Here is a 22,714-nt window from a genome sequence, read left to right as displayed (position 1 = left end):
ATATGCAAATAAAAACACTTATTAAAGAGTAGATATTCTTTTTGAAAATGCTCTCTATCAAGTCTACGATCCACAACCAGATTTCACAGCATTGCAGTGTGTGCACTGATCCTACTGCCCTGAGACAGCAAAGTGATGCTGAGCAGCTGCCTGGCTCCTCAGTGGGCACGGAGCATATCCTCCAGCTTCTGAGAGCACTGTCCTTCCCAGAAAGCATTTTTTGTTTCAGCTGGGTCACACAGAGCAAGGCTAATATTTAGGATGTTGAGTCAGAAGGACTGAAGTAATATCTTCAGAGAGCTCTGCATCTGAAACCTACACAAATCTACTGCACAACCTTGTAGCCCCAAGCAAAGCTGCCATACAAAAACTTGAAGTGCCATCTCCCTGACAGGCCTTGCAGCACCACTATGACAGCTGCTGTTTTCTGTGTAAAATACCTTCTTTCCTAAAGGAAAAACATGGAAGCTCACTGCAGAACAGGCTTTTTTAGCTAAGTTAAATTGTGAGAGGAAGCAAGAAAATAGGAAGTACTAAGCACTGCTTGCTTTACAGATACTTGAGATTCAAGGAGCCACATCAGAGCACTTAGGAGTGCACTAAGCCAAGGATGGATGTATCTGCAGAGCTGGGACAAAGCATTCCTCCACTCATCTGCACTCCATCCTGACCATGCAAACCCAATGCCCCCACCACTGGCCACCTCTTGCTCTCCTCCTGTGCTCCCTTCACTAGAGTAGGGCTGGCTGCCTGAGCTTCTGCTGCCGCACGCCCAAGTGATGCTCGCTTACAAGCAGCACAGCTTCTTTTCTCTTGCATCATCTTCCTCTCCTACTGCTCTATTCAAGAGAGTGTAAAAAGGCAGCAGTAACAAAAAGCCTGCAAGAAAACACGCTCTAATATCTCACACAAAGCATCTGCGATGTGAGAAATGCTCAAGACTGACTACACCACAACTACCTTATCACAACTTACAGCTCTTATCTTTAAGCAGCAGATTTTTCAACATTTGCACAAACATTCAGCAGAGGCCTACAAAGTACAGTTAGAATTCACATTGGTGTTTTGCTCTATTAAGTGGTCTCCATTTACAAAACCTTTTTTCTTTATGCTGGCTTCCTTAGCTCCCCTTCTTAATATGTTTAATGAACACATGAGTAATTTTCACAGCTAACTCCAATACAGAACACACATTTCAGGAAGGAAAGTAAACCTGGCAGAGAAATAAAGAGTGTTATTCTATACATTCATTGCCAAAGCTTACGACCAAAATGAGGAATAACAATATAGAAGTTATTAATCTTATTGCACATTCCATTCTCAGGGACAGCCAAACAAATTTTAGTGCAAAATGCCAACAATGTATAGAAGTGTCAACAAACCCCAGGGACTCCTTTTCATGTATGTGCATACGTATGCATATACATGTGTATGTATGTATATGAAGACATATAATTTATGGTAAATAACATGCAATGAAATCTGTATTTCTAAGCAAAACGTATTCCTGCTTCAGTCCTTTCTAACCTCAACTTTAAATATGGTTAAGACTCTCTGGTTTATAAAGACTTGGTAGGCAACTTCTAAGATTAAAGAAAAAGGAAAATTGTACTTCAAAAAGCATGTCAAACAGCAGGCAACAACAGCCTCACGCAGAGCAATGCTTTTCTCACACTGACAGCCCACACTTTCCACTTGAAACAAAATACAGAAAGCATCCGGACAATTTGCCAGTCCTGTTTACAGGGGCCATCAAGTTTGATACCTTTTTGCTGCACTGAAGAACACCATTTGCTCACCACGCAAAGCCTGTGTCATACAGAGAGCAATGTTAAGAAGGAATCACAAATGCACACCCAGCTGCCTTCCAAGAACAACCTCAAGTCTTCAATCAGAAAATACCAGGAAGTTGCTGGCTACCACTGCCCTACAACCAAGCAGAAAATGAGAGCTCTAGGTCCAAACAAAAGAGGGTGAGAGAAGCCCTAAGAGCTACAAGGGAAGCAATCACTAGGCAAGCATTCAGCTTTGTTCTTAACCTCTAGAAAGCAAAATCATGACATTAACATGTCATTATCACTGAGTCTTATTCTCCTGGTAGCATTTCAGTGCTGGAGATGCAAACAGAAGAGCATCAACAACCTCATCCCACTTGTTTCAAAAGAAAAAACAAGAGCTCAACAACCAAACTCTCCTGAATTATTGCTTGATTTGTAAACTTAAAGAAAACCACTCACAAGCACAGGCCAAAGAACTCAAAAACAGTATTTTCACAGGCCATCTATTTTCACAGCCACTGCAACCTGTGTGGGGAAAATAAAACCAGCTCTATGTCTTCTGCTTACTGTGTTGTTGCACAGCTGCTCAAAACAGCCATACTGATAGCAATAATTTGTCTGAGCACAGGAACTTTCTCCATGTTCTCTATTCATGCTAGTATGACAATAACTGGATTGGGATTAGCTTCATATAAACACAAATTTTATTTATATTTAAAAAAAAGCACTGCACTAAGTCAACCAAACAACCTTTTGTGAACAAACAGAGGTTCTAAGATTGTTCTATTAAATGGCCAGCATTTAAAAAAAAAAAAAATAATCTATCAGTCTGCTGTGATTTTATAAGAAAATAAAGAAACTGCTTGAACTGGGATTTTTTATTCTTGGTCTTAGTCCAAAAACAGTAACACATCCATTCAGCTTTTAATTACACAGGGAGAAAAATGATAAGAATATTTATTCCTCACAACCCTCTAGAAAATACTAAGTCTTTAAAAACCATTCCTATCATACCTGAGGGATGTATTAAAGCATCTACCGATATAAAGAAAGAAAAATGTACCGCCAGCCTAAGGATTTCCCAAAAGAGGAACCTCATTCCTCCACTCCTCATTCTGAAACCCATCAATCTGAGAACTCATTTCCCCTTTCAGTTGGCTCCATATGGAAAAACAGCTCAAATCCTCTCCTACAAAAGGTCTCATCTACCATTCACAGTTAAGTACAATTTCCAGCAGCAACCATTTAACGTGTCTGTTCACAGGAGAAAGCAAGGTCAGATTTCTCAGACTGTGATCCAGTTGTACTAAAAAACAAGTTGAAGATGTTAAATGAGGTCAGATTTCTCAAACGACAGAGATGCATTCATTTAACATCTTCAACTTGTTTTTGAAGACTTTCCTAGCATAAAATACTGTGGCTGTTTTTAAAAGACTGATGCTAAGGACATCGTTAAAGCTCCTTCCACATAACAGACATCTCAGCACCAAGAGATATGAGAATTAAAAGCACATTTGAGAAAGATGACGTCTACATCTCATACGTCATCCCTAACAAGCAATGACATGCAGTATACTAAAGTGGCCTTCCCTAAAACTCTAGCATCTAATATAATATCTAGTCGTTTGAACTTACATATATGTGAATATGGGTTACTTTTTTTTCTGCAATCTGAATATCATACTTGGACTAAACACACAAAAGAACAAGCAGCAGAAGGCAGGCTGCTGGCTCAACACAAAACTGCTCATTAAGAGAGAAACAATGACAACAGGTCTTTGTTTCAGAACACAAAACTCATCTGTTTATGAATACTCATCTGGCACAATCAGCAACATGCTCAGTAAAGCCTGCATTCTTACACTGCTGCACAGTTCCATTTTCTTGGGAACACTCACTGCCAGGATGCCAGCACACATGCTGCAGCATCCCTCCCATGCCTGCCAAGTGAGAAGAGAGTGAAGCTATAACTACATGAACTAACTCGTTATTTGTGTAAGCACTCTGACTCTTTTAAAGCAGCTTTTGTTCTTCCTCAGTAAAGCACCATTTGCTTACTTTGCCCTGCAGATATAGGAGATTCCCAGGTCTGTCTCACCAGCCAAACACGCTATCAAAACTTCTTATGAAAAACACTTAAGCCAAAGTTCAATTTATTCAAAGACTGTCATCCATTAAAAGCCTGCCCTCAAGCTGTACACCATAAATACTCATAACTGTCTTCATCTTTTTGACATCCACACACCAAGATGAACATATTTCTACATCTGGTTTCTGAGAAACTTCTAGTACTACTCATTTGATCTGATTCAGTTCCATGTGATCAGAGCATTAACAGCCTGTTTTACAGGAAATTAAGTAATGTTCCCTTGTAAAACTGCTGGATGAACACCTACAGCAGCAGAATGATATTCTTCTGCCCCTTAAATATCACTGACCAGAAAAATGGCCAGTTTGAGTTTCCTCTTAAAAATACATACATATTACCTGACCCAGAAGAATGCTGAGAAATACCAGCATACATAAGATGACTTGAGAAATGAAGGTTTTCACTTTGTTTTCCAGCACAACTTATGCTCTTTTCTACACACAGAACACAGCGGTGGCAGTTTCTTTCTTAAATCAGTGCTTGAGAAACTCTAGTAACTATGGTAAGCATTCCAGGGAATGAATCAAATATTTTTAAATAGTAAGAGCTCCTTTGAGTGTTACTTTCCTGATGTTTCGTTTCTTGTAGCAACCACCAAAGCTTGCTACCTCCTCTCATTCAGCCAACAAACCAAGCAGTACCCATACAAACAGTGGAACAAGAATGGGATTCTTCACACAGGTGGCATGCCCAGCCTGACCTTCCATACAAAAAAATAGGCAGAGATGGTGTTGTCCGGCTGTATGATGGAACTTCTGACACATGTAACCTTCAACATACCTTGGAAAGAAAGCAAAGCATCTACAAAACAGTTTGGGCTAAAACTTAAAGTATACTAAGAAGAACTGCAGTGCTGTACCTAATGATGCAGTGTTGATGAACTGCCCAGTTCAGTTTTACCATGCACTGAAAGTTCTACCTGGTTGCACTTTATAACACCATGGTGACTACAGTAAAGTTCATAAGCAAAACACAACCACCTAAAGCTTCACATCTACTCTTGCAATCAGCAGAAATACTGAAAGTTACACAACAGTTTCTAAAACAAAAACAAAATTCAGAAGGTAATCTGAAGTTCCAGGTCAGGCATCTGACAGCCTTGCTATGTTTATCAGATTAGTATTTCAGAAAAAACTGGGGAAGGAAATGACAGCCCACTCATCAATGGAAGACAAAATTCCCTGAAACCACAGGGAACAAGCAGGAGACAAACATGATAAAGAAAGAAGAGGCAAGGAAGGAACAGGCTGTCCACAAAGGATAACTGCTGACACACTTCTAAGGACAGGAGATGACAGACAACAGCACAATACAAGGCACTCAGTTCCTAGAGAACAGTTCTTAAGACAGCAGAATGACTTGACGGTAACCAGATGCTAATGCATATTCTTCCAAGTAATCAATAGATTGGAAGATGAGAAAAGATTTTCTCATATGCAGCCCCAGTCGGTTTGAAAGCTGGCAACAAAGAAGGCTCAGAAGCTGCAAGGATTCATATTAGGCAGGAAAGCTCTCTGCCATTGCACAGCAAAGACTCAACCTGCAGGTGATGGGGACTATACAACATATAGCATCCACCAACACCAGAGACTGCTCAGCACCCTTGTGTTCATAATAAAATAGTGTTGTTCATAATAAACACACTCCTCTCATCATACAACAAAGGAGAAAAACCTCAAGCTCTCTAGAGCATCCAAGAGGATAAACAAGCTATCAGCAACTGGCTCCACACTCGATACAGTGCTTTTAGACAGGTGGAATCTAAGCAAGAAATTCTGCCATTTTAGCTCTGTTTGGTTCAAAATAAACAGCATGCAAGCAAACTAGTGTTAATTTACTTAAAGAAACACAGGACTTCTCTTAGTAACTTCACTGAACACAAGAATTACAGTCAGTGAACAGAACTGTTTCTGATAAAGACTTAGAATCAAGAGAACCCTTTTACTCCTTTGCTCTAAAATAAAAGCCTTGTAACACAACAAACTATTGCTTTTCACCTCACTGTCATTTCCTAAGCGATTTACTGAGATTTTTCTAACCAAACCAATAATAGGTTAACTGTACTTGCACTTTGTCATGGGCCTGCTCAATGCCTGGATACATTTTGATTGCCAATTCTCAAAGTCCTTTCCAGTGTCACTTCCTAAAGAGATACATAATGGACAGATAAATTAATTTCAAATGACTTTACCAAGGCACAAGTGACATGTTTAGGCCAAACACTCATCATTAATGCAAATACAGTCTTATAGTTACACTATTTTTAAAAGGAAATGTATTTAAATTGAAATTATGTCTACATATTCACCTCACCTCATACATCTGAATGACTCAGCACTCACCCACAAAAACAGCTGTCACTATTTTAAACCACAGCATAATGGGCTATGTCCATTACCAATAAAAAGTTTCCAAATAAAGCACCTTGAAAAAAAAAAAAATCATCAGTAGGCATACAGGTATAATAGGCCTCAGGACAACAGCAAGTACATCCATTTGTGTGTTCTGCCATCACTCTCTTTAAAACACAAACCAGAATTCTGACCAACTAAGAGTTAGGGAACTTTCATTTTCCTAACAAAACTCAATCGTACTAATGCAGAAAAGCTGGTCCAACATCAGCTGGGAGAAAGGAAGGCAACCCTTGCTCATAGCCTCTCCCTATGTGAAACAGGCGGAGGAGAGGATCATTGACCTGCACAGCCAGGAGGGAGTAAGACATGTCTCAAGATATATGTCTCCATCTCAAAGGAGTGATGATGCAATAAGAAATTCACCTCATTTCAATGTACTTCTCAGCAGGCAATGTTCACGGCTTTTCACCCAATGCCGAACACGCTGAGTGTGCATTCAGCCCACTCATATTTTCTTAACTCCTCCCTCACCACCACAAATTAACTTCTCAAGCCAATAATGTGTGGGGCAGCCCTTCAGGTGTACTAGGGGAACAAACACCAGGGCCACCCAACACAACACCCAGTCAGCAACAGCAGAAGTGAGCAGGTGGGAAGGTGCGCATATCCCATTGCATCCTCAGCAGTACCTGGGGCACCCAGACCAACCTTGCCCACCTCCATCCTTTCACCAACTTCAGCCAAAGGCAGGCTTACCAGACAAGCAGAGGAAGAAAAAAAATTACATAGGGAGTTCATGCAATAAATGCAGCAAGGAAAGAGGATAAACGTCAGTATGATGAGGAACTAGCAAAAGCAGGTCGGACTGGTCTCCTTAGATGCTCCACTTCCACCATTTGGTATCTGACAGTTTTACTGCTGCTGCTGAGCACTCCTAGTATTGGAATGGCTTGCTCTGGCATGTTGGTTACACGTAGATATTCTGCAATCCACCTGCCATGAAACCATTGCACTTCTACACAAAGAAGCTGTTCAGCTTGTCCAGAACAAGACACTGCAGCTGCCCGCCATATCAGTTGCTGTGATGATCTGTGTTCTCACACAAAAACCTTGGCTTGTCCTGAGCAGCCTTGGCCTCTCTATACATAAAAATATTACTTCTCATTAAGTCACACCTCGCCAACTCAAGAGAATTCCACAATTCAATTAAATATTGTTGGCAGGTGGAATGAGCTTACGTCAGAGAAAGTGAAACATCACATACTGTGCACTGAAAGGATATGCATACATCCTATTTATATTGTGTGAACTGGAAACTTCCAAGTGACCAACGTTTATATAGTGATTTTTTGTTGGTGATTGTAGGGTAAAGATCTAGCACCATGCTTCAGCCCTAAACCCAAGTGACTACATGTCACCAAAAGGAACAAAGAGCAAAGACATAGGATAATAAAATGCACTGTAGTAACACCACAATCCATAACTAATACGGTTTCTTTACAGAACAATTTTTTTTTTTTTTTAAGGCATACAGGTTTTTCTTCAAGCAGCTCAAAAAGATGTTTTTACCATTTACCCAAAAACAGAGTCACCTGAAGATGGTACAGTGTTGTATTACCACTCTCCTGCCACCTGCCATAAGGTGTGTCTACCCTACCTATGAAAACTTTTGCAAGACAAAGGCTGCATTACACAGTTGTCAATTACTCCTTCCACTACTCAGGTTCAGATTACCTTGTTTTTAGGCAGAAGAACTGAATGCATTTATTTGCCAAGGGAAACATCAAAACCTGCAGTTTCAGGACTGAGGAAGCCATCAAGGACTGCTACAAAGAAAAGAATTTGGGGTATTTCCAAATTCAAAGCAGTATAGTACTCTCCTAGGGAATGTATCAGAAGAACTGGCCAAACCTGTACAGCTGCAATGATTCTTACTTCTCACAATCAGAGGAAAAACATACAGGCTGCACCAGTTCAGCGGGACCCAGGGAAGACTTCATTCTAAACATTATGCTTATCTGCACTGACAAGCAGTTACAGAACAGCTGAGGCTGTCTCTTTGCAAGGAATAAAGAAATCATAAAACAGAAAAGCAGCAAGAAATCCAGTTCAAGTTGACCTAGATATTTCATAGTTAAAGACTGTCCCAGACATCACATCCACTACATTTCGGGTCTTGGCTCCTTTTGGTTTTTGTGTTTTTAAAGAATGCAGTAAGAGGAAAAGCATGACATGAGAGCAGAACATCAGAACGATTACAGTGAGGTATATTTTGATGGATGTGCAAGCTTAGCCAGAAGTATCTGATGCACTTAGCAGTAAGACTGCACACGACGGACCGAAATTACCTATCAGTTATTAGAAGCACTGAAAGAACTGCTATAATTTAGGCTTCCTATGCATTTGGCATCTCTGCTTGACTCAACACAAGTCAGTACAGAACTCAAAAATCAGTCAGAAAATGACACCAACTAAGAAAATAAGTGTTGTTGCCAGTGACAACAAAGTCAAGCATGTGCCTGGAGATTCTAACCCAAAAGGGATTTTCAGTGAGGAACGCACACGAGAACAAACATGGATGCACAAATAAGATGTAAAGATAGGTATATACAAGTTGTATTAGGACTGCTGTAAACCACTGACATCTAGAGATAGGCAAGAAAAATGCAGAATAAACTGCAGCAATCTTCACATGGATTATGAAATACCAGTTATGCATTACTGCATACTTAAGTCACTTTAATTTCTTCCTTTAAATTTATTTTTGCACTGCTTATGAAGCACAAAGACTATAAAGCTGTTGATAAAGATTAACAAAGCAATGGCAGATATCCATGTCACGCTCAGATTATATTTCACTGAAGTGTTTACATAGCAGGTTACACTTTAGATTTCCCCTTCTCAAGTCTTTGATTCTGTATTATATTAAGTTTTAGGCACTGCTGTCCTAAGGCTAATTGGTGCCATCCAATCAGACCCAGTAGTTGGTATTCTATCAGTGCGTGAGGCAGTTCTCAATTTAGTAAACTGGCATAAATTAGAATTAACAGCAACACCCTCCATAGGCCATCTCCATGCTGCTCCAATATAAGCACAGATCCCAGGAAAGATAGAATTAGATTGTGCAGCTTCTTACCTGCAGCTCCTTTGAGACTCTCTCTAAGTGGTTAGTTATCTTTTTTATTAGGTCACTATACATCTGTTCCGAATGCTGCTGGCATACACACTTATACACACAACTGCAGAAACAAATATAGGAACAAACAATGAACTTACAACAGTTTGCAATGAAGGGTAACAGACTTCAAAATATTTCGTTCAAGTCTCAATTCAGATGCTAACAAACTTAAGTGAATGATTGCTGAACTTCTAAATGCAGCCCTACTGCAGTAGACTCTTAAGTCAGCCATGCCTTCAGCCCCACCTAACTACAGCTTAACTTACAATGAACTCTAACAGGGCACTTCTGAACAGACCAGCAGAAGTTCTGAAAATAAAGCCCTACGCATGTTGTTCTATCTTCTGTGACTTAAAACCTAAAAACAAAAAAACAACCAACAACTATATTTCACAATAAACAAAGATGTGCAAAGAGAAACACAACTTTTGTTCTCCACTTCACGGATTGGCTGTATTAATTCTGCTCTTCAGTGTCACTTTTGCTTTTTAAGAACATTTTACTGCTCTCATTTTGCAATAACAGCACATCTGCAGTAGGTCTACGTACGTAAAACATTTACAATGGTTATAAGACACACACACACACACACACACAATTTTAAGCAGCAAGTAGCATTAAGGCAGTCATCTTCAGGGCATTATCAGCACCAAGTAACTTCTGCTTCACTACAGTGCTTACATTCTCTAAGTCAGCCCCTGAAAGATAGCTGCCAAAAACTAAGAGGCACAGGAAGCCTTCATCTGGACCTTGGTCAGACCAAACCTCCTCCCCATGCCTCTTTCCTGCCCCTCTCTCCCTGACTATGTGGAGTACTGCAAGAACAAGTACTTCAGGCCAAAAACTGTTCCTTAGAACATGCACAGAAATTAATGAGATGTCCAGAACCCAGACAACAATTCTGGTATGTTTTTAATGATACCTACAGGCTAAAGAAAATCAACACATCCCTCCAAGGTAATAATCACATGTGATTCCTAACTGAGCAAGTGATTCCAGGAAAAAAAAAAAACTGAAGAGGTGGCATTGACACAGCTCAGGGCTACTCTAATTTTGTAATGCAAAGAAAAGGTAAAACACCAACACTTGTGACTTCAGGGGCCAAGACAGTACGTACTTCAGTAACTGCCATTCTCAAATCCTTTTGGAAGAAGGTTTGACAAGCAGACTACCAGTAACAGATTTAATATTCCTTTACCTTTTACAATTCCCTTTGACAACTTCAAAAGCACCAAAAATATTTTGTTCACCCTTATGTAAAGCCACTGTTGTTGTTTTTTAAAGAAAAAAAGATATCCTACACCACTCCCTCTCTCATATTTTAAAAATAATGTGCAGTGTGGTATTGTTTAAAAAAAGTAGTCAAAAAACCTAATTCTTTCACATGAAGTCTACCAATAGTAGGTCCTTCTGTGGAACCATCAGGAGCAGAAGATATTTCGTTACGGTGCTGCAACAGCAAGCATATGAATTTAATTTAGATCAAAGAAAGAAACATTGGTAAGAAAAGACAAAATGACTACTGTGATCTCTTACAAACCAGCCAGCACACCAACAGCAACAACGGCCTGATGTTTGTTTGCTGCATCACCAATGGGTATACAGCTGCTTCCTCAAGCTGACAGCTTCATTTATAACTTCATAACTAAACTGAATTTTAAAGCAGGTCTGCTTACTGCTACATGCACTATCACTGTACTTCTGGTGTTTGACTACAGGATATGTTGCAGTTTTTAATAAGTGCATGTAGGACATGTTTATACTTTATCTGAACACTTATATTTAGATGTTACTTCCCCATTTGCAGATCCTGTTTTCACTTCCCGATTGTAGGCTGACTCTGTGAATCATCCTTGCCCTTCTATTACCCCCAAAGAAGCCACTGACTTGTTAGTCTGTTAGCACAGCTCAGCACCACTCAAGTAGGACAGTTAGTGGGAGGAATGAAGTTTTGAGATTGTAAGGTGTCTTGAGGAACAGTGATCTACTTGCATTAGCCTTAAGAAACACTTGTAAGGATTGTCAAAAACACAGCTTGGTTGCCCACATTTTCCTCATCTCACTTTGTTACAACTCTGTTAACTTCATTCCTTTAAGAGGAAGCAACTATAAACAGGCAAGCTTTGGACTCAAAGATGAGAACAGTCACTGATCACACTTTGGTAGCTTATATCTAAACTGATCCACAGCAAATATCAGCATACACACCTCTGAAGTTATCGCCTAGCTTTCACTGCTGTGCAGTTACTGACCACAGAAAATACTCTAGCTTGTATATCTAATAAGACATTTCAAGTCCGCAATAAAGAAACCTCAAGTCCTTTATTCAGCACAAAGATGATCAAAGCAGACAAGCCAATTTTCAGCTCAATCTCACTGAGGGAAAAAAAGATATCTAGCTGCTTGAGACTAAAAAAAAAAAAAAAAAAAAAAAAAAAAACAACCTTAATTTTCAAAGCAAAGAACTAGCATAGAGAAGCAGAGAGGATCTACACCCTAAGTCTGCTACTTACTTTCTGTGATATTCCATGGAAGCATCATCAATAAATTCAACAAAAAGGAACTTTCTTCCATCCTCAATCTATCTTGTCTAGATTGTAACTCAGGCAAAGGGACACCACAATAAATAAATCTCCAGGCTGGAAAAGGCTGTGTCAGTGTAAATACATCCATAGGCAGCTTTAAAAGAAAACTCCAAAAAAGGGATGCCAGCTTTCCCAGCAATGCTATGTTACAGACTTGTTTTGATAATACTAAAAATACATGCTTCAGACATCTGTGTATCACTAAAATACTGCACTAAGTTTCACTCTGATGTCCAAGGGTTCGATTGAATTAACTTAAAACGTATTACCCCTTTAATATATAATTTTAAAAAGAATCTTAACCAGGTATAGATCATGTCAATTACAGAGGACTGCCAGCAGATGATGACTTCACTATTCCTGATGACTGTTAGCACATATGTAATTTCAAGCTGGGGAGGGGAGTTTCATTACACACACTACAGTTGCAAAACCCATCCCAAGTCAAATTGACTACCATTATTATTTATACATGTGCTGATGTCTGAATCCTGACAAAAGCAGCTCCAGAAGCTTGAAGAGGAAAGAGGAGTTTTACTGAAATTCTTAACTGGAGTTAAGATGGAAGACCGAAGGTCTGCCAATCTGGTATCTGGCTCTTCAATCCAGAGTTTCAAACTAGATGGACCAACAGCTAAGAACAAGTGAATAGGAGACACAGCTGAAACTTTCTGAAAAGAGCAGGCATTGACTGAAATGCCTGTGTTATTCCTCAGCGTGCAACACTGTGCTACTAGCTGTGCTGCAGGCAAGGACCAGCAAACGGCAGCAGCCCCCCAGTCAGACACCTACCATGCCTTTCTCCTCTTCCCCTTTGAGGAAAGGGATGTTGAGACTTCAATACATTTCATAATGCATTACACTAAGCAACTGTGGTGGAGATTACTCTTGCATCAACACTTCATGTATTTTCTCCCCTTCAGTACTTACTTCTGACAACATGGGATATAAAGTTATTTATCTGATATTTACCCATTCAAATGATTTAAACAATGTTCTACTTTATTGAACCTTCTCTTCCTTCCACATAAATACAAAACATGACACATGCATAGGCTGCAAGACAGAACAAACATTAACATACAAAAAGGAAGTCATGAAACACTTGAAAGATTTCCTTACCTGTATATTTGTTCATAGGAGATAGGGATGTAGTCACCAGGACTCTGAGTTAAAAGCTGATCTATGGCACTGTCCAACTTTGGCCAATATGTGCTCTTATAGTCTTCAATTGTTATAACATTCATTACTACAAGGAAAAGAGGAAAATTATATTTAGTGACTTTTGGTTAAACGATCAGGAGTAAATGAGTGAGGTGCAATTTCAAAACACACCTCCGAGCTTGCAGAAAAAAAAATAAGGAACAACTCAGTTCTGCTAAGATAACCTCATCTACAAATAAAGCCCATACTTCAATTTGCATCTTTTTATTTAAATTAAAAGGAAAAAATCTGCCAAATGGTGCCTGGATAGATTGCCTCTTCCAATGTCCTTCCCAGCAGCTGTTATGCACCCCAGACGAGGCCAGCAGCTCACCTGGCCTAAACCTTCATACCATACAGTTTCCTTTGTCTTCAGTCATAGTTAGGATGCTTTCCTAATATATATGCCTAATCTATATATTTCCTATGCACACAGAAGGAGAAAGCAGCAGCAGCAGCCAGGCCTAGAAACACTACTCAGCTCAAGCACAAAATGCTTTCTACAAAAGCCCCATCAGATTTGCATAAGAAACATTCATGGGTTCCACCTAACTTCCTAAAAGCTTTGATTCCCACACTTCAGTTCTGAAGACAGGCCAGGCACAACATTTACATCTCTAAGAGCCCAAGGCCAACCCATCAAACAATCACTATTTTTTGTTCTTCTAATCCAGAAACCAGATTACTGTCAGGTTTCAGCAACTGTCCCAAGTCAGCAACAGCCTTTTTGAAGGCAGTATCCTGCTACTGCAAGCTCTGCGAGAACAACCTCAGGACCAGGAAGCAAAGGAACCACACTCACCTTACAAAAACTACAACAACCCTTCTAAAACCATCTGTAACCTTTTTTCCCCACATCTTTTCAGGATGCTGTTCTTAACAGTTTATCCCTACAACAGGCATCCAACATTTCAAAGAATATGCATCCAACTGTCTCCATTTCCAACCTGCAGGGTAAGGGTGATTCTAGAAGACAAGCTTGATTTTCTTGAGGTTGGTCAAGTTTGTGGGAAGCGGTGTTTTCTGTAACAACACACACATTTCATTTCTCTCCCTGCTCCACCCAAATCTGATTCAATGGACACTGATACTCTCCAGCAAATTACATTTCACAAGCAAAGCTAGAAAAGCAACTGCTGCTTTTCCATGCGCTGAGAAGTTCAAAAGAAAAACTGTGCAAGTCAAATGCAGCACTGAAATCATGTAAGTGAAAAAGAATATGCATGAGCTTCATAGCATAACCTAAATATTTTGGTACCATAGCCAGAACCTAAATACAGCCTTCTCCAAAACATCTATCAGGATGGCAAAAAAAACCAAAACAACAACAGTTAGAATTATAAAAAGAAGAAGAAAATCCAAAAGTAGGCATGGATCACTCATCCGAGTGATAGGAAAAATGTAAGAATTTTCTGCATAGCCCAAGAAAGGGCTATGAAAGGTCATAATACAGAACAGTAAGAACAATATTAGTAACAATCAATGATCCTGTTGATTGTTATTTATGCAAGGCAACTTTACCTGAAAAGCACTCCAAAAGTTTACTACAGTAACACAGAAAAGCCACCCTTCTTTTAAAGCCATGGCTGAAAACGGAAGGGAAGAAGGCATAAAGGAACCCAACCTGCTGCCAGCTAGGCACACCATGGTCTGTCCATCGTCTGTCATTTACTGAGTCAATAAAAATTCAAGTGTGAAAGAAGCAAGACGTCTTTAAGAAGCTTTGATTATTTCATCTCAGAAATGAAATACGTTAAGCCTTACCACCTAATTAGCAATGTGCACTACAACTCTAAAAACATTTTGTGCAAGCGTAAGAACATCAGACAGACAACTGAGAGTGCTGAGCAGACCTGCAGCCATCGCTGTAGACCCATGTCTTTCTTTTTCTCCCTTCTCTCTTGTACTCACACAGCCTGACAAGAGACTTCCTGAGCACAGCACAACAGTTTGGAGAGGGAATACAGCAAGTGCATGGATCTGCATCATAGCAGCTTTCAATCCGTTTGTTTTTAATGACAGATTTCTCTATCTGCACTAACACTGGTGAGTAAATATAATGTTCAACGTCTTTTTCCCCTCTCATCATACTATTTGTGTATGCAGCCACGTGCAAAGCACTGTACATTATGCAACAGGGCAGGCAGAGGTTTACTGGATATGCTGACACAGCCCCACATGCCCATCCAAAATGGGACTGGGATTACATATATTCATACTCACCCTTGTTTGAAAAGGATGAAAAAAGAAGACTGTACATTCTCCCCACAACCAGGGTATGCCCCCAGTTACCAGTGTGGAAGAAGTTTCTCTTACAGCAATAAAATTTCTTACTTCCTCCTTTATGACAATGAAGAAACATTTTTCATAGCAGTATTGCTTTACAAATCATTAGCAAGGATTGAATCTAATCAACTGGAAATAGGTTTACTTGTAAGTCCACCACAGCATGGAAGATTTCCTTATGTTGCTCTAACTTGCATAAAAGCTATTAAAGGAGACAACACATTACCACATCTCAGTTCTCAGCCTTATCCAAATCTAAAGGAAGGAGAATTTACTTGCACCCTCCAGATGGAAACTTCTAAATATTTCTAACCTTCTTCCTCCATTTATCTACAAGATGAATAAGACCAAAAAGGGACCATTAGACCACATTAGTCTGCAACTAAAAACATGAACAAAAGCAATAAGCTGCAATTAATTACATACTAAAACACAGGTGATAGATTTGTTTGTTTGTTTGCTTTAGAGGAAAAATACAAAGGAATAAACCAATATGAATGTCACCAGAGCTCTGATTTACCAGAGCACTGCAGGAAATAAGCTATTCATGTCACTGCAGGACAACCTGTCCAAAAGGAAGTCTCAGCTTCTTGACAGAAGCAGAGAACAGCCCTTCTCTGAAGAACCCCTTCATGCTGCACAGAGCAGACAACTTTCTTGTCAAGCTCAGCGCTGACAGGCAGTTTTGCACGTGTGCTCAGCCACTGCAAAAGCACAGCAGACAGGAGGGGAATGAGCACAGCTGCCTCCCTATTCACTGCCCATTTTCCCCTGAGGAAACTTCTCTCCCTTTATTCATATGTGATAATTAAGTAGAGATGGAAGAGTCCTACGTCAGTATGAGGATTGGAACATGCAGGACCCCAGCTCAGCTGCTGTACTTTCTCTGTCCTCACTGTCTCACTGGATTTGTGTTGATTGTATACACAATTACCAACAGTAGGTAAAGGTGCAGAAAAGTTGTACCAGATATAACACCTCACAGGTTTTTGTATTTTAAAGGACTCTTCATTTTCTTTTTAAAAATATCTGAATACCAGTAAGACAATTGGGATGTTGGATATTAATGCTGGAGAAGCAAAATCTAGAACTCAAAAAAGCACACACTAAGCAAAATCACACAGAGCTGCCTTTCCTGCCCCTTACATACATGCTACAGACTAGCTAGGAAACAACCTTCCCATTTGTGTAAGATCCAGAGTTTGCAAGCATTTTCATTCTGAAATAGAAGGAAAAACTCCAGCTCTCAACTTCTGAATCGGGAATTGAAGGGCTCTATTTAGCGAAGCCGAGCACCGTTTCTCTGCAACCTTCCCAAGCATTTACAAGCCACCCCAAGGTACCTGGGGCCCTGACAGCTGGGCAGGCAACGAGCCAGCAAGCTTAGGGAGTCTGGGAGCCTCGGCTTCAAAGCAACCGGCCCTGGCAGTGTGCCAAGAGCCACGGAGCTGGGGCTGCAGGGAGCCTGAACTTCTGGCTTCTGAGGAGCTATGCAGGTGAGCTGGCACAGGGAAGAAGGAAAAAAAGAAGTACACTTCCCATCAAAATTTCATCATGGCAATTACATGGCTATAGTTCGAGGAATTTATTCACCAAACCCAAGTTTTCTGAAAGCCAATAGGGAAAAGGGTGTACTTCGCCCAGAGATATGACTGCTAGAAATGAAAGTAGAATCAAAAAGAACAGCAGAAAGGCCTTTCCTTCCTTCAGCCTTAGCTCAGCAAAACGGCAGAAAAAGGTCTACATTTACCATTGCTGCTAAAACCATACTGCAAACGATGGTTTGAATCTAGCTCTCTGCTTCTCTTCCCAGGCCTCTACAGACACATGCAACCCTTTGGGGACGGGTCTGCACGCATTTCCTCTCCAGCAAGCCAACGGGCTTCGCACCATCCTGCACCACTCCCTGCTACTGGGCTCAGTTCCCCAAGTCACGAGCCCCAGGCCAGGCCACGCGGTCCCGCAGTGCCGACCCCCGGCCCGTGACACAGCTCAGCAGCCGCGGCAGCGTTCGGAAAGGCACTTCTCCCTCCCAGCCGAGCGCCGACCACGCTCCATGAAGCGCCTCGCGAAGGCTCCGAGCCCCCACCCCCGGCCAGCCCAGCTCCGAGCGAGGGAAGGAGGAAGGCAGCGGGCAGCCCCGCCAGCCGGGGCTAACTCACGGAACTTGGAGGTGGAGGCGTTGATGTTGATGGCGGCGGCGATGGCTCCCGGCCCCCCCTTGCCCGCAGCGCCCGCCGGGTCGCAGCTCCTCAGCACGCCGTTGGCCTCGGGCTCCACGGGCAGCAGCGGTCCGGCCGGGGGCCCCGCGGGGCCGCGCAGGAGACGGTCGCCGAGAGGAGCGGCGGTGGCAGGGCCCAGCAGGTGCCGCCCGTAGCCGCCGGCGCCCCAGTTGTTGTGGTTCTGGTCGTCCATCATGGCCTCGCCGCCGCCCTCCTCCTCCATGCTCTCCTCCTCCATGCCGCCGCCGCCGCTGGCAGCGCGGGGTCAGCGCCCTCCACCCATGGCGGCCGCGCTCCGCCACCGCGGCTCGCTCCGGGCACGGCCCGCAGCCACCGGCACAGCCCGCGAGCCGTGGCGCGACACTTTGCGGCAGGCGGAAAGCGGAAGGAGGCAAGGGAGCCGTGCCGCGGGGCACGCTGGGAAGCGTAGTTCCGGAGATGCCGTGCGGTGATTGGAGCACGGAGCGGAAGTGGGCGGGGCTGCGCTCGCGTGGCGCGCGGCACGTGGCCGGGCTGTGAGGGGCGCATGGGTGGAATCGGGGTTCCGCTTCTCGGGCAGCAAAACGAATAATGTCTCCTTTCCTTTAAGAGTGACTGCCCGATGCCTCGCTGTGCTGGCGTCCGCTGTTTGGTCAGAGCCCGAGGGAACAGAGCTGTGTGAGGGGAGGGGTGGGTGGGGACTGGGGGAAAGGGTCTGCACCAGAGGGCGGTGGGCACAGAACAGCTGCCCAGGGCAGTGAGCACGGCCCATTCAGACACAGAATTTGGGTTTAGCTGAGTGTTGCAATTTTCTGTTAATCACAAAGAAACATAAATAAGGTTTGCATCTCTTGGCTTCCAGAAAGACACGTTTGTGCTTTCCATCTGCAGAGCAGCTCCCCTGTGCCTCCCACTCAGTGCTTCCAGTGACCCCAGAGCAGCTCTCAGATTGTTTGCCAGCATTTGGGAACACCATGACCTGAGAAGAAATCAGGAACTTATCAGTAGGGATTTATCTATGCTTGATTCATGTCAGAAACTCTTACGTTAACATCTAAGACAAGCAAAAAAGAAGTAAGAGAAACCCATCACTTTTTTTTTTTTTCTTTTTAATCCTAGCATTTCATTTCTGTTTCATAGCCCTGTGTTGCACACATGTGTAATTACCACCTCTGTTGTTTACTGACCAGGTGGGGTCATTCATTTTCTTTGCTTTAGAGGTACGTTTCCTTTCTAATACCTTTCACGTTCCCTGCACAGCGGCTGCACCCACTGCACTTCCTTATGGCAGGAGTCCAAAGCAGCTCAGGGAATGCTTGGCTGCAGCATTCTCTGTGCAGTCTCCTCCATTGCCTTGTGCAACAAGCTGTCTCATCTTACAAATCAAACAACGAGCCCTTTCTTGCCTCCCATAAGGCAGATGAGGAGCTGAAACAGTCATCTGTGGCTCATGCTATTTAAACACATGACTGCATGCCGATAAAGGCACTATTAAATATTTTATCATTAATGAAGCACTTGTTTCTGCATGCACTTCACAGACCCGTCCGTGTTGTTTCCTCTTTTCCTCGTCAGCATGTGGAAATCTGAATTATGTTTAAACACAGTCTTTGCAAAATAATATTTTGCAGTAGCACAGCTGTAATTATTTTCAGTATTAATTGGCACTGCCATGCAGGGTTCTGACAAGAGCTTCTTGAGTGTCCTCACATCTCCATAAAATCCCTGGAGTCGGAAGGCTTGCAGTGAGCTCATCGGTACACTCTAATGCTTTAGCCCACAGAGTAACATGCAGATGGCAGACCAGCAGCAGCACATTAGTTTCAGTCTCCTGAATCATATTTAATTATCTAGACAAGTGTAATTGTTAAATCTTCATAACCTTTTTTTTTTATTTTTTGGCTGAGTGCTTTTATAATCAGGTCACAGCCGCAGGCTGTATTGCAGTTTAAAAACGAAGATCAAGGTTTCCTAACATTATCCACAGAAAGTGTGATTCATTAAAAAAATTAGTATTTTCTACGCAGAATTGTGTAGAAATAAGGCTACAAGGGAGCTTCTCCATCAAGGCTTTCAGAAGCAGGCTGTGATGCTTACTTCTGTTGGCTGTTTAACTTTTGTGTAATTTCCGTTTTATATCAATAGCCACATCACTCAGGTATGGGTATTTTCTTCTTCCTCTTATACCTGTGTTTCTAAACACCACTGGGATGAGTAGGAATCTCTGAGCAGTTGTTGCTGCACTCCATGTGAGAGCTGGGTGCATGGAAGCAGCAGATAAGTGGTATTGTTGGTGAACAATATGCAGGTTGTTTTATTTCTTGCTAACCATGATGACATAGATAGAATTCTTATTTTAAAACAGACTGGCTTTTCCTTATTCACAAGCACTCAGCCCACTAGGGTCAATAAGAAAGCTTTCAGTGAGTTAAATGGAATTTCAGTCAAGTCCTAACGCAGCATATAAAGCGTCCCCCAGATTTATGGCTCTGGTTACAATCACCATATGAAAAGAGAAAATACTACTGAGAAGTAAATGTGTCCGTTACTGCAATACTGACTGTAGTGAGAGCACATTTCTTTGGCTGTATACACTCTGCAGATGTGATCTGTCTCATTATACTGCTATCTTAGTTGGCCACTGGCAAGAAAATGAAATAGCTTATGTGATAAGTCCTTGGGAACTAAAGGCTACACACACGTTTTATCAGCAGCATTGATTTCTGAGAGTTCAGAAGGAAGCACAGCACAAACTGAAGTTAGCTGCATGAAGAGAAATCATCCTTGCCATCTTCCACAGGCAGAAGAATGCAAAGGAACCTTATGTGTATTTGGCACACAAGAAAACTGCTGCTGTGTGTTCCTATGCACTGTGCCATCCGTGGGTGCAGCCAGAGAGCAGCATAGTGTGAGCTGCTGGGTGAAGCCAGGCACAGTCGTGATGCGCCAGACAGACAGACAAGTTCCTTCTGCACAGAGCCAAGTGGAAATACAGAGAGGAACACATTCACACCTCGCATTATTAATGGAAGGTGCCCACTGAACAGAAATTAAAATGAAATTTCAGATTGTCGGGGACAAACAGGGAAAGATGCACGACTTCATCTGGCTTCATCTCTGTGTTGTGACAGGTTGAGAAAATATCACCAGGAAACTCTGTCAAAGCCATAGGAGTCACAGTGTTCTGCTCACTGTTACCCTGGGTGCATATACAAAACCTCAGGATGATGTGCACAAGGGTGAATGGGAGTTTTGCATTAGACTTATGTGCATACCTGCCTCTGTCCTTTAGCAAGTAAGGCTGTGCTCCTCTTTTCCAACCATGCAATGAGAACAGGGCCCAGAATTGCACAAAGCTCTTTGTAAAGTAGACGTGCTTTCCAGCCAGCTCCCTTTTCTCTGCCCACCCACCAGCGTCAGCAACTCTTCAGGAGCTCAGTGACCACAGCACTATAACCACAGAGATTTTTTCCAGCTTCTCCACTAGTGGTCACCTTCCCTGCATGATCTGTGCTTGACGGCACGACTAAGGGTCTCCCAGCCCTTCTTCCTAGGAGCCCCATCGTGCCATAGGGTTTGTACTTTAGCCCTTAGCTGTGCTGTGTGTGACATTACCTCTCACTGCCAGCTCCTTGCAAGTTACTTGCTCTCTTCCTCAAAACCTCTTACAATTATTTCTCAATCTGCATCACTCAGATCCTGGATGTGAGTGTGACTCCAGAATTGTCCTGGAACACAGGCAGAATAGAGACTGAAGGAAGATAGAAGGATGGATGGCAAAGGTATCCTGTATTTTATGGCACATATTACAGCACTGATACAAGGCATGAATCTTTTGGCATAATCACACTGAAAGCATTTTTGTGGCACGTGATATGAGCTAATCCTTCTAACTACAGGCATGGCCAGACTATTCCATAAAGCAATACCAAAATAACATTTATTCGTTTGGTTATTTTGTGAGGCTCTGGTCAGTCAGTGCCATGTGTCTGGACCACGCTACAAGCAACAGAAAGGACACTCTTCAGCCCTATACAAAACCAAGTGACCACATCTTGTGCACAGTGACAAACCCAGATGTGAGCTACATAATGGACATAGTGTACAGATAGTGTGGAAGCAATTCCTGCCACCAGGGAAGGCTTCAAGCACATCAAAGGTCCTGACACAGCCCAGGACACAAGGAGGGAACTGGGCATGGCTATTGGCTGACAGCTTAAGGGCAGGGAGTTGTACCTTTGCTAACGCCCTGCTCAGAGCCGCAGCTTGCCCCGTGTGTGTAATTAGACAGAAAATAAGGCTTTGGCAGGATGTGAAGTATCCATTGCAGCTAATAAATAGCATGCTGGCAGTTCAGGCTTGTTCAGATGTTTCATGATGGCACCGAATTAAAACCCCTCAGCAAGGGGCTCTGGGCCATTCCACTGGGAGCTCCTAGGACAGCACCACGCATCGTCCTCCCAGGAATGGGCTTAGGCTGCAACACAGCATGGTGCAACACAGCAAAAGGCTGCAGGTCAGTTCACTGAGGTACTAATGTCAGCACACTCCCCAGGAGCTGGTGGGTCTGTGCAGGTCATTACCCACACACACTTACAGGCTATCATTTGGCAATAAACACAACAGTACTGGTTTTATTAATGCAAGAAGGAAGAAACAAAGCAGCATGTGCGTTTTCTGCTGTTTCATTTTCCCATTTGACTTGCTCCATTATCTCCCTGTAATCTGCCATCCTACATCTCCCCCCGTGTGTGTGCAGCCCACTGTGAGCTCTCTGAAAGCACAGCATTTAGCACACAAGTGCTGCTGGACTGCAAGCAAAGGGAAACTCAAGCCACCTCACAGCAGATTTGTTCGTTGTGTCATTAAGCAGTTCATTTCTTTCTCACAACATATTCACGGAATAGGCAGGAGTCTCTGAAAATTGCTGTTCCAGCAGAATAGACATCAATAACAGAATGCAGCAGGTAATATTTTCTG

The 22,714-nt window shown here is 42.4% G+C and overlaps 1 protein-coding gene across 2 annotated transcripts in view; it reads right to left on the bottom strand.

The window, feature by feature from the left end:
• The window catches only part of CACUL1 (CDK2 associated cullin domain 1), a 40,566-nt gene extending 22,536 nt beyond the window's left edge, over positions 1-18,030 (bottom strand). For both annotated transcript variants that reach the window (XM_042818348.1, XM_042818347.1), the window contains exons 1-3: positions 17,696-18,030; positions 13,167-13,293; positions 9,418-9,520 (exon numbers count right to left, since the gene is read on the bottom strand). In XM_042818348.1, the coding sequence (XP_042674282.1) occupies positions 9,418-9,520; positions 13,167-13,293; positions 17,696-17,993 (528 nt within the window). In that variant the 5' untranslated portion in view covers positions 17,994-18,030. The remainder of the gene's footprint in view (positions 1-9,417; positions 9,521-13,166; positions 13,294-17,695) is intronic.
• Positions 18,031-22,714: the final 4,684 nt, after the last annotated feature.

The sequence above is a fragment of the Centrocercus urophasianus genome, unplaced genomic scaffold (genome assembly GCF_019232065.1).
Source record: "Centrocercus urophasianus isolate 14NV4802_14NV808 unplaced genomic scaffold, USGS_Curo_1.0 seq_17, whole genome shotgun sequence".
In the NCBI taxonomy this organism is placed as follows: Eukaryota; Metazoa; Chordata; class Aves; order Galliformes; family Phasianidae; genus Centrocercus; species Centrocercus urophasianus.
Note: the sequence above shows the minus strand (reverse complement) of the source record. Positions and strands in the feature narration are given on the sequence as shown.